At 43.8% G+C, this 12,114-nt stretch overlaps 1 protein-coding gene across 1 annotated transcript in view; it reads right to left on the reverse strand.

Moving 5' to 3' along the window:
* Positions 1 to 12,114, reverse strand: part of tln2a (talin 2a) — a 235,189-nt gene that overhangs the window by 44,847 nt on the left and 178,228 nt on the right. Inside the window, exons 29-38 of the mRNA XM_080730803.1 lie at positions 10,753 to 10,961; positions 9,283 to 9,402; positions 8,230 to 8,427; positions 7,505 to 7,644; positions 5,888 to 5,981; positions 5,092 to 5,181; positions 4,091 to 4,213; positions 3,472 to 3,615; positions 1,553 to 1,714; positions 288 to 428 (exon numbers count right to left, since the gene is read on the reverse strand). Of these exons, the coding sequence (XP_080586929.1) occupies positions 288 to 428; positions 1,553 to 1,714; positions 3,472 to 3,615; positions 4,091 to 4,213; positions 5,092 to 5,181; positions 5,888 to 5,981; positions 7,505 to 7,644; positions 8,230 to 8,427; positions 9,283 to 9,402; positions 10,753 to 10,961 (1,421 nt within the window). The remainder of the gene's footprint in view (positions 1 to 287; positions 429 to 1,552; positions 1,715 to 3,471; positions 3,616 to 4,090; positions 4,214 to 5,091; positions 5,182 to 5,887; positions 5,982 to 7,504; positions 7,645 to 8,229; positions 8,428 to 9,282; positions 9,403 to 10,752; positions 10,962 to 12,114) is intronic.

The following is a 12,114-nucleotide window of genomic DNA, read 5'->3' on the forward strand; positions in this document are numbered from 1 at the left end:
CATATGACCAATTCTTTTCTTAGCAATCATTCTATTTATTCCAGAATAATCAAGAAGAGCTTTTCTTAACTCATTCACTGACAATGAGTCAAGTGATGTGGTGCAAAATGTTGTGTGTGAGTGTGTGTGTGTGAGTGTGTGTGTGTGTGTGTGTGTGTGTGTGTGTGTGTGTGTGTGTGTGTGTGTGTGTGTGTGTGTGTGTGTGTGTGTGTGTGTGTGTGTGTGTGTGTGTGTGTGTGTGTGTGTGTGTGTGTGTGTGTGTGTGTGTGTGAGAGAGAGAGACACACCTCACTGCTGATCTTAGCGGGGACGCTGGCAAACTCCGGGTTGGATGCAAACGTGGTCAGGTTCTCCACAGCCTCGATGAGGGGCGCTGTGGCCACGCGACACTTGTTCCTGTTCTCCTCAGAGAAATCACCATCTAGAGCCTTTAGAGAAACACGCACGCGCGCGCGCGCACACACACGCACGCACGCACGCACGCACGCACGCACGCACGCACGCACGCACGCACGCACGCACGCACGCACGCACGCACGCACGCACGCACGCACGCACGCACGCACACACACACACACACACACACACACACACACACACACACACACACACACACACACACACACACACACACACACACACACACACACACACACACACACACACACACACACACACACACACACACACACACACACACACACACACACACACACACACACACACACACACACAGGAAAATGAAGATTAGGCTTTTTATTTGAGTTTCACTAACCTCTCAAGGCAGACTCTGATACATCATCAGATGAAAAGGAACAAAACAGTGGGCGTTCCCTTTTATTTGACGATGGTTAGCCAGACTGGAGTTGCACAGATGCTCTCTATTCCTGGCTATAGTGGTGGACAGGGTCAGATTCTCATCTCATTTTCTGGTTCCAACCTTGCTCTATACTTGTTCATCGCTTATGCCAGCATGGAAAAACTAAAAGATATACAGTATGTATGTAGTTGCAAAATGCTCTGAGAAATCTTCCTGACAACTTATCCAGAACTTCACAGCGGACTGTGTTTCATACATTTCCTTTAGACTGAGTCTGTGGATCTTAATGAACTGATCATCTTCTGTAGTAATTAGGGCTGAAGTACTTTGGGAATTGAAGCATACTATAGTAACCCCTCTTTTTCTATTCCTATTTCTCTATATCTCCTTCTTTCCCTTGCTGAAATGATTATCATAATGATGATGGTACTCTTTACTGTCCTCGTATAACACAAAAAAAAGAACATCTTCACTTTCCTATACTGAATCCATAATTCAGGGAGGGACCACATCATGCAACACCTTCACCACACATTGAACCCCCCTGGTTTACCTCATTATTTGAAACTTTACTTACTTTACTGGCTTGAAACTTTGGCCCCATTTCATATGAACATCCGGCATTGTACAAAGACAAAGCACAAGGAACAGCACAATACCAAGTGAATTTGACTGCACAAGAATGCCCATGTTGGCTGTAGCAGCAGAAAGCAGTGCTGTTGGCAGTCATACCTTTATGGTTTTAACTAGGTTGGCAGTGCTGTTGGCCACCTCCTTGGCAGACTGGACAAAGTGCCTCTTGGCCACTGGGTTTGCAGTCTTGGAGGACGCCAGGCGGCAGGCGTTGCATAGCGCCGAGGTGTGCTTGGCAACGATGGTGGCGGACGACAGCACCTGCGGACATGAAGACAGAGATATCAGAATAATCATGTTCAAATTACCCGTTTCATTTCAAAAGACGAGGCTATGGACTTGGTTCATAAGAAGCTGGCTTTAAAGCTGCACGCAAACCATTCTAACTCGCTTTTCCCGCGACCAAGTACTGAAATTTACCGCAGAGCGAATAGAGCACGCCTGCTTGCTCTGGGGAGTACAACTTGTCAGTCCTACCAGAGCACATGTTCTAAATGTCTCAATAGAAGTGCAGGGAGACCAAATACAACTGCCACAGTTAGCTACTATATTGTATTAACAAGCGCTACCATGCATAATAGTCAACTCAAAATAACATTTTATTCACTACTAAAAGTTGCATATTGTAACATTAAGTTCAATCATATTAAAATATACCAGTGTTTTTGTATGTTTTAATCTATCAACTACAAATCATGTATAGTTTACATTATTGCCATTTTCCTAAGCACACGACAATATCTAAAAAGCTACAGTACGCTTTGAAAATGTGGTCGGCAGTAATGTAACATTGAAATAACACACAATGATTAAGAATAGCATTTGACCAGCAATGTGTCTGTAATATCAGCATGGACCATAAGACAGGTGAAATTACATTCCATGGAATATCAAAGCCTAGAGGGACAAAGAAGGTGCATTCAGTGCAGTTTCCCTTCTAAGCTTCAAATTTTAATAGGACAGTTGATGAAATAAAAAGAATAAAAAAACTTTAAAGAAAAGTGCACACTGTGCTTTCCCCTGCAGTGGTAAAAAGAGGAGTCTTTTTTTCCTGAGAAAGCCCAGGACTGAATTCTAACATACCAGTAAAACTATTCTCTAAGATCCTGAAAGTTAAAAGTATGGACTTTGTCCAACGAATCAATATAATTATCTAATACTTGCTATACTATGGTAAAAGTTTTAATTTGGTTTTAAAGTAAAATATATCTGACCGCCTCTAAAGATGAAGCTTTTGTAAGTTATAAAATGAAGAAGATTTTATCCTTTTTTTGCCGTTTTTTTTATAGGAGTAAAGCACCTTTCAGGCGGGGCGCAGTTGCCGCATCCTAGTAATTCATTTTCAATGAGAGGCGGGCGATTATTTGGTAGCCTGGCCAGCCAGCCTCATACTGTGCATTCACACACTCGTTCCTTCCCACAATATGAGTCTGGGCTTTGGGCTATTATAGGCAGCTTGAAAAGTGGTCGGGAGTACTTGCCTTGACAGACAGACTCCTCTAACCAATCAGCGTAGCAAAACATCTGTCATCACAGTGCAGCCAGTCTAGCCATAAATGATAGCTCCAGTAGAGTGCTTTTATTTGGAAGACGTTTTCTCTCAACATCTTCAAAATAGCTCTCTACAGGAGTTATATTTTATGGCTACAGACAGTTGGAAGAACGGCAAACAAAGACGTCTTTTTGGCCGATGAACTCCGCTAGCGCATACTCCTGTTCATTTTTAATTGTTGTAATTGATTCCAACTCTGAAATAACTTCACTTATTGCTTGTTTTAACTTTTCAGCGTTAACTGTTGCACTTGTTGCATCGAGGGCAGCGGCAGCCATTGTTGTTTGAAAATGCCGCAGCATGCATCTTCCTCACCATCAACACATGGACCAATCAGGGGAAGCTTTTCGCTTGCTGTGCCGTCCGTCTGTAAGGTGCTTAAATGGTTCTTCTACAGAGGGCCAGGGAAGACCCTAAATCACATTTGGTTTTTGGTCCCTTATTTCTACCAAAACAAGGGTCTCACCTGAGAGGGGCTACTGTCGGGGTCCACCAGGTTGTCACAGGCCATCTGGATGGCCTGGTTGGCTTTAGCAAACTGGATGGGGTCCACCAGACCCTGGTGTCCCGCCTGGCTGTTGGGGTCCGACACACCCACCAGATAGGAGGCCTGGGGAGAATGACAACAATTACACCACAGTCCTCCATTCCATTGGTTCTCAAAGTGGGGTCCTTTGGGAGGTACCAGGGGGTCCCCAGCTAAATGTGTTAATGTACTGTAGTATCACAATCATTTTGATATTCACTTTAACCATATGTTATACTTTGGCTATTAAGATATTGAGATTGTAGACCTGCTATTGTTTTTTGTGTTTTTTTGTTTTTTTTTTGTTTGTTTTTTACATTTGTGCAAATCTTTTTTAAACTAAACATTTTAACTCAAATCTTTGCTTCTGGAGGTCTGGCACTAAATATTTTAAGGTGATGCCTCTGCAGCCAAATACAAATCAATTTGAGGGTCCTTGACATGAAAGAGTTTGAGGACTCGCACTAACATTATCTATAGAACACACAGGTTAGCCTGTCAAGCAACAACAACAATAACAATAACAACAATAATAATGTGCGTCTCAGCAGTACAGTACCTGTCCTGCAGCCTCCGTGACGCCACACAGAGCTTTGGAAGCCACTCCAACACACTCTCCAAACGACGGAACATCTCCCGTCTTACAGTTCTGAGAAATGCCTGCCATGGACTCTCCCAGAACCTGGACACAAGGACCAAGATAGCTGTACAATTATTATCGGAAATATTACGAAAACTATCAATTGCTGAAAACAAAAAACTAATCAAAGGTGTAAATATGTAAAAAAAAAAAAAAGAAGATTGACATGCCTACTTAATAAAAAGAAAAATGCAGTACACTGTGTGAAGTAGACAACATGGACCCTACTCTGCCCTGCTTGCTCCCATGTGCATGCCCATGCACATCATGCATCAAGCATAATGACTGACTCCAAAGATGCAACGTCTGTTTTTAATGCCTCCAAGTACAGACCTAGGATCAGATTTCCGTGTGAATCAATCCGTGTGAAAACCCACATTTTTTGTGGCAATTATTATTAATTATAGTACATTTGGGCATTTTTTGCAATATTGATCGTACATTGTACAGAGGGTAAACTTATTTTACAAATATGATAATTATTGTATATTTGGCAACACCAAGACCAAGACAAGGACAGCAGAAGAAAGAGAGGTAGGGGATTAGAGTTGCTAAGCTGGTAGAGTACATTCCTCTGTTAGGCTGTGCATATTATGGAAAACATAAAATGATAAATGGTAAAATGGTGCATTTATATAGCATCTTTATCCAAGTGCATTACATTCACCCATTGACACACAAATTGATACACCGATGGCGGAGGAAACCATGCAAGGCACCAACCTGCTCATCAGTAGCAATTAGTGGTTCAGTGTCTTGCTTAAGGACACTTCGACACCAACGTTGGGAGAGACCGGGATCGAACTGGGAACCAGCGCTCTACCTCCTGAGCCACTGCCACCCCTTACACAGACCAGTGTCTGTGGTGGTGTGCAGGGACTGGCAGAGTGGCCAGTGTTTTTGACGTGAGTGAGGCTTACCTTAGAGTTCTCCATCACGCTCTCGATACAGTCGAAGTAGGACAGGTCACTGACTGGTTCGTTGGGGTGATCCAGCATTCCCCTGACCGCCTGAGGGGAAAACAAAGAGGTCAGCTCCCTGGTTCTCCAAGTGAGGTCCCGGGGGCACCCAGGAGTCCGTGATAGGGGTGTTACAGGGGGACCCCAGCCACTTGAGTAGATTAATTTAACTACTATGCAATTCAAAAACCAGTGGAATACTTCCAAGCTACCGTAGGCTCAAATCTCTCAACAGTCAACAGACATTAATGAGACAATCCGCTAAATATGGTGAGCTAGCTTTGAATGCATCTAAACAAGTTACGTGGAAGGCTTTCTTCAAAATTATTAATAGTAATGCAACAATTTCATACATGCAGTGGGGGTGCCTGCTTTGTTTCTCTCTCAGCTAAGGGGTCCTGAAAATCACTGAAGACCACTGGTGTGCATGCAGGGCTTGAACTGTACATTGTGATTTGTAACCTTAGCAACAGCTCTGGTTACAAGGTCGATTATCATGGTCAATATGGCCAGGAAAGGAGCTCTACAGTAGTATTGAGTGCTTGAAAACCCTATTGAACAGTTTCCACTCGACTACCATCAGAATATTGAACACTGAATACTACAATACTATGCTGGATTACCTTCCCTCATGTAGATTATGTTCATACGTACTGTACTTATGCGGATTAACCTAGCATGGATTTACCTGTAGTCGATTTACCAATGTTAACTAACAATGCATAGCACTACAGGTTGAAGCACAGGGTGTTTTTACCTCTAGCTCTCTGAGAGCGTTGTCACATTCCTTCTGCCCAGGTGCCTGCTGGGTACACAGTGTGATCAGCTGGTTGATGCTGTCTGTCACCGCTCTGGAACAACAAACAGACAATAAACTAAATTAGTTTATTGTTATTGCGACCGTAGGTCGCATTTACTATCAAAACCTCCACAAAGTGTAAGTAGTGTAAGTAGTGTCAGTCCCTCTGTCTGTCACACCTCACACGTCACACTCTTGCCCTGCTCATATCTCCGCAACCGTTGCCCCGATCCATGCCAAATTTTGCACACACGTTCCCGCCTACCCCCGGAGCTCCAGGGACCCCCAGGTCCCTGGGGGACCTCCAGATGTAAAAAATGACCAAATGTGCAAAAATGACCAAATGACCACGCCAACGGGGCTGCTCACGGGGAATTCCCGGGGACCACCGACTCCTGGTGCTCCAGAACGGATGCAAAAGTGGTGGCGCCCCCAGTGGAGGACCCCCTCCACTGCAGCTCACATAAAATGCCGTAACTCCTACAGATTTTGCCCTAAAATCACGAAAATCACTACACAGCATGTCTACACTCATGTCATCAACATGGATCAGGAAGATTTAGGAAAAAAAATGTTTTGCCCTATTTGTGGAGATAAGCGACCTACGGTCGCTTATCTCCCGATTAGGGAGTCTTACTGGTATAATATACTATTCGTGTGTGTGTGTACCCGTTCTTACTACCCAGTGAGCACCGGAGGACATTTTTGGAAAGTGAGGACTAAGTTGCGGTCCTCACTAAATTTAGGGGTTGTGTTAAGGGTTAGGTTTAGGGTTAGGGTTAGGGTTAGGGTTAGGGGTTAGGGTAAGGCCACAGGAATGGAAGAAAAATGAATGGAAGTCAATGTAAAGTCCTCAGTATGTACCAAAAACAAGTATGTGTGTGTGTGTGTGTGTGTGTGTGTGTGTGTGTGTGTGTGTGTGTGTGTGTGTGTGTGTGTGTGTGTGTGTGTGTGTGTGCAAAGAAGGTCTCAGCAAGAACAGTCACCAACGTCATCTAGGCTCCATGGGTGGCGGGTGGCCACGTCCGGTGGCCACCCAAAATAACATTAGCGTCTATGAGCACTTCGTCACTTCCGCCACCCAAAAGTGTCATGGCGGCGTCCCATGGTGTGCCAAATTCCGGGTGTTGTCTGTTCCTGCCTAACCTTCCTTGTGTGTGTGTGGTTGGGGGGCAGGGGTGTCGCACCAAATTCTGGGCCCTGGGTACAAGGATTCACTGCAGGTCCCCCATGAATGTTCTTCATAGGGGGGAGGGGGTTTAACCCATTGAGATTCCGAATGCATTATTACGCATTATTTTGTGCGTTAACTATAGAAAAATAGCAGATATACAAGCTCACAGCGTGGCACCGTATATCACCGTGTCCCGCTGCAAGCTTGTTGATCTGCTATTTTTGAAGAATCGTGAAAAGTCTTTGAATATTTCAAATCTTTGAATCTTTGTTTTTTGAATAACCTATGTTTCTATGTCAGTGGTGCTCAAACGTTTTCATGTCAAGGACCCCCAAAATGATTTTGTATTTTGGCCACTCAATATGGCCAATATGGGGGGGGGGTACTGTATGGTACTGTACCTGGCAGCAGCAGCCAGTAGGTTCTTGGCGTTGGCCGCTGCTGGGTCCACAGACAGAGACTTAGCAGCCAGCAGCAGCTTACTGGACGCCATGGAAATGTTCTTCAAGTTTCCAATCACCTGGATCTGGTCATCTTTTCTCTAAGGAACAAACAAATAACAATCAATCAATCAATCAATCAATCAATGTATGAGAGTTTCAAGGTGACGCCCTGGCTTGACTCATATCCAAACTTAGAAGGCCCAACGCTTCATATTTTCTGTGGGTTAAGTTATATACATGTATACTGTATGGGCAAATTGCAAAATATCTTTCTTTTCTTTTTTCTTTTTTTTACAGTGAGTACAGGAGATGCAAGGAATGAAGAATAAATTCACAACAGAGTTACTCTTTGAAAAAATACAACTTTTAATTTTTCCCTCAAGCCATCTTTCTATTTTGGTGAGTAGCGAAAGTGTATTATTTCACTACAGACGAGAGGCTGAGTGCAAGGGCTCATCGGTACCATAGCGTTTTTCTTCTAATGCTCTGGACCAGAGTTAGGTTACGTTAAGGTAACGTTTGCCTCCATGCTAGCTGCAACATGTTTCGCATCGTGGTGATACTTGAGGCTTAATTGACATCGCGGTGATATGCAAATGCTTTATTATTGCATAATTTGCACAAAACCGTGCTTTTGTCCATGCCACGACCTCACTTTGAGAACCACTGCCGTCAGCACGTACCGGGGTGTGTCCCGCCATCTCGATGCCAGCGTCCAGGAACTCGTCAAAGTTTTCGCTGAAGCTCCCCGAGGCCACGGCCAGCTGGCTGCTGGAGCCGCGGGAGGCGTGGACCACGTCGCCCGCTGACTGGTTCAAGTCCGCCGCCGTCTGGTTCAGATCGTTTTGGGCCTCCTGGAAAGACTTGGAAGACTGAGGGACCTGCAGCCAGACAAAAGAGAAACGGGGGAGGAGGAGGTGGAGGCCAGGTTAGATGGAAATGGAAAATACATTGCTCTAGACCAGTGTTTCCCAAACAATGGGTCAGTACCCATTAGGTCAAGCTAGAATTTTTATGGGTCACGAGTCAATATGCCCCAAAAATATCAATGCATACCTTGAAATTAAAGGTCTTATTTTTTTTATGTTTCAAAACTCAACTTTCAACATTCAGTAATTTTCTGTAATCTGTAGTTTTTTGAATTACTAGGCTCAGAAAAGTGGGTTCATTTGCCTCTGGACGTACGCATCATCATCCAGGGTGGTTGTAGGGGAGGGTGAACTCAACAACCAAAGTTGTGAATGGTAAATGGTAAATTGTGCATTGGACCGATGCAAACACACCCTCCTCTGGATGATGATAGTCCAGAGAATATTTTAATGTCTCTACCTGCCAGGCCCGATAGTCCAGAGAATTTCCCGTTTTTGAAAAAAAAATTAGTAGGCATGATAGCAATCGCGAAATTGCATGTTTAACCCCCATAGCAACCCCATCTTTCAGACATGGCAGCCATCTTTGTTTACATTTTAGGAAAACATAATGGCTGCTATCTCATGAATGCCTGAACGGATTTCCATTCAGATTTTTTTGTTTGAAAGCTGTGAGCAATGTGGACACACGTGGTGCATGATCTAGGCATGGGTGTGCATGATCCGTGCACATGAATTACATGGAAGTCTATGGAGACGAATGGCATATGGGAGTACGAAGGTATTCTTAAAAGACGGGGAATGTGTTAATGGAAGCTATATAAACAGGGGAAATATGCACGGGTACACATTTGCACCCTTGCTCACCGTTTCAACCAACAGCTTCTTGCTGGCCTCTCCGATGCTCTTCAGAGCCATGTCCACATCCTTCTGGCCAGGCAGACAGTTGACACAGTTGTTCAGAGAGTGGGACACAGCCTTGGCTACCTGCAACACACAGGACACAGGATGTTCTGAGTTGTTATAGTTCACTAAAACTAACTATAATCATAGAGAAAATGGCCTATGTTTAACCTTGTAGAATGACTTTTTTCCCAGAACCTTTTTAATCTCACCCCAACAAACAAATAAACTAAACTAAAACTATGCATTTAAAAATATATATTAAAAATAATAAACTAGCAAATCTACATCATAACTCAAATTGAAAAGAAAAACCAGTAAGACTCCCTAATCGGGAGATAAGCGACCGTCAGGTCGCAGCGTGATTTGAGAGCAAAATGTGTAGGAGCAGTGTAGAAAATGTTAGCTTGTAGAAATCATTTAACAGCACCACAGTCAATCCTCTTATCAGCAGAGACCACAGTTAAAACTAATTAAGGAGGGAGGGTGGAAACCTTGTATGTCAAAAAACATTCCTTTTTTATAATATCTATCTACAAACAGCATTGTTAACTTGTAGATCGACTATTTTCACTACGCTTGTGCGACACTCTTGTATGATGAAGTAGGTGCATTCTTTTACGAAAAGAACATTGAAATAAGGAGAAACAAGGTTTCTGCCTGACAGCAACGAACGTCCGGGTGTTTGGTCCAATGCCCTCCAATTCATCTACAATTCATCTACAATACATTGCCATGGAGGAATGCATCATTCATTCACTTTGTGAGGAGGACAGAGCATCAATAATCAATGTGCGTGTGTGTGCTGGGAATCTGCCACTCTGGTATATAATTAAGAACACCTTGCTCATCTTTTGTCATATGTCCAATTTCACGTCTTACTAAGCAGATATAATTAGTTATCTATCCATCTCATATCATTATGTATCTCATACAAAAGAAGCAAAAAATAGCAGATCTACAAGCTCAAAACACGTCACGCTGCGATGCGTTTTGAGCTTGTAGATCTGCTATTTTTGCTTCTTTTGAATTGGATTTTGTTATTTTTCAATTGGAATCCTGAAATGTACAAATTGTATTTGATTTCAAATGCATTTACCGTAGTTATACTCATGTTAACTTCATGAACTTAAACACAAATACGTTGGATCTGAAAGAAAAGACTAACATTTTAGTACTAGGCCTACTATACTAGTAGTCATTAAGCTACTAAGATAGACTGACGGAATTAAAACGGGTCATGTTTGCATGTTTGGAATTGGAACAGCTGAAATCAATAATATATCAGTATTCTAATATTAACCTGCGGGCCGCATTAAGTGAAGGTGGGGGCCGCATGTGGCCCCCGGGCCGCCTGTTGCCCATGTATGTTCTAAGCGATCCCGTGAAAGGCCTCTATTCTTGTTCTCTACTCCCAAAACAACAGTGTCTCACCTGTGCAAGGCGTTGCTGGCTCTCTGCGTCGCCCTGGGACACCAGAGCCTGCTTGGCCTCGTCGATAAGAAGGGCGGAGCCCTCCATGACGTCCCGGGCTGAATCCAACATGGCCGCCGCGGCCTGGGGGTCCGTGGTGGAGGCGGCCACGCCGCGTGCAGCCTGGGCCAGGGTTTTAAGGGCCTGGGCGGTCTCTCTGGCAGCTACACCTGCACGATAGGAGCATAGATTCATACTTCGTCCCTATGACGGTGATGAGCTGTATGCCTGCTTCTTAGTTCGTATGACGGTGATGAGCTGTATGCCTGCTTCTTAGTTCGTATGACGGTGATGAGCTGTATGCCTGCTTCTTAGTTCGTATGACGGTGATGAGCTGTATGCCTGCTTCTTAGTTCGTATGACGGTGATGAGATGTATGCCTGCTTCTTAGTTCGTATGACGGTGTCCCACAGCAAAAAACAAAAACAGACACCTGGTGGACTGTGGTGAAGAAGGTACCCCGCCTTAATAATTAATTTGTCCAAGGCGCTCGGGTGCCTGCCCACCACCGTGGAGTCTGGGGATTCAAACCCACCCTGCTTTGTCGAGCATATATACAAACATAAAACATACTACTTAATTTGTCCAACATGACGTGTTCTGTAGATCTGCCACGGGACACCATTGTGCAGTGGAGAATAAATTAGGCATTAACAGAAGCTTCAGACTTAAGGCCATTGGCCAGCAAAGACACTGCGGTGTTGCCAGGGAAACCATTTACAGACAGACAGTAATTAATCATTGCTTTATGGGGCTTTATTGTTCACTGATTGTCTAATTACACTGGGTGACATGCACTGGTTAATACAAGGCGAAAGTCTTCTCTTTTGACAAATACATGCGCTATAATGATGAAATGTAATTGGGCCTTAAGAGTCTGCCTGCCTCACGGCAACAGCCGTCCCCGGGGAAATCTGGAGTCTCACATTGGATATAGTTGTTGACAAGAATACTAAAGGAAAGTTGCGTTTATTGTGACCCACAAGACCACTTCTCTTAAGCTGCTGTGTAGAGCATTTCACCTTGGACTTATTGTCAAGTTCAACCAGGGACAAAACAGATAAGAAACTATTCTTCACTCACAAAGTGTTGATAGATTTTCTACTGTGAAATGAATATTGTTGCTGTCAGGCAGAAACCATGCATCTCCATATCTCTTGCGTTGTGGGGTTGTAGATAGGCTAGGTTTGCTATTCTTGAAGACTTTTGAAAGTGAAAGTGTGTCTGTGGGTTTTATAAATATTTAACAAGAGCTTGTGACTACATAATAACTATATTGGATTTGTTGGCACATACTGCAGGTTCTTTTTTTCCTGAAAAGTA

This window comes from Nannobrachium achirus (assembly GCF_963921795.1).
Source record: "Nannobrachium achirus genome assembly, chromosome: 7".
NCBI lineage: Eukaryota > Metazoa > Chordata > Actinopteri > Myctophiformes > Myctophidae > Nannobrachium > Nannobrachium achirus.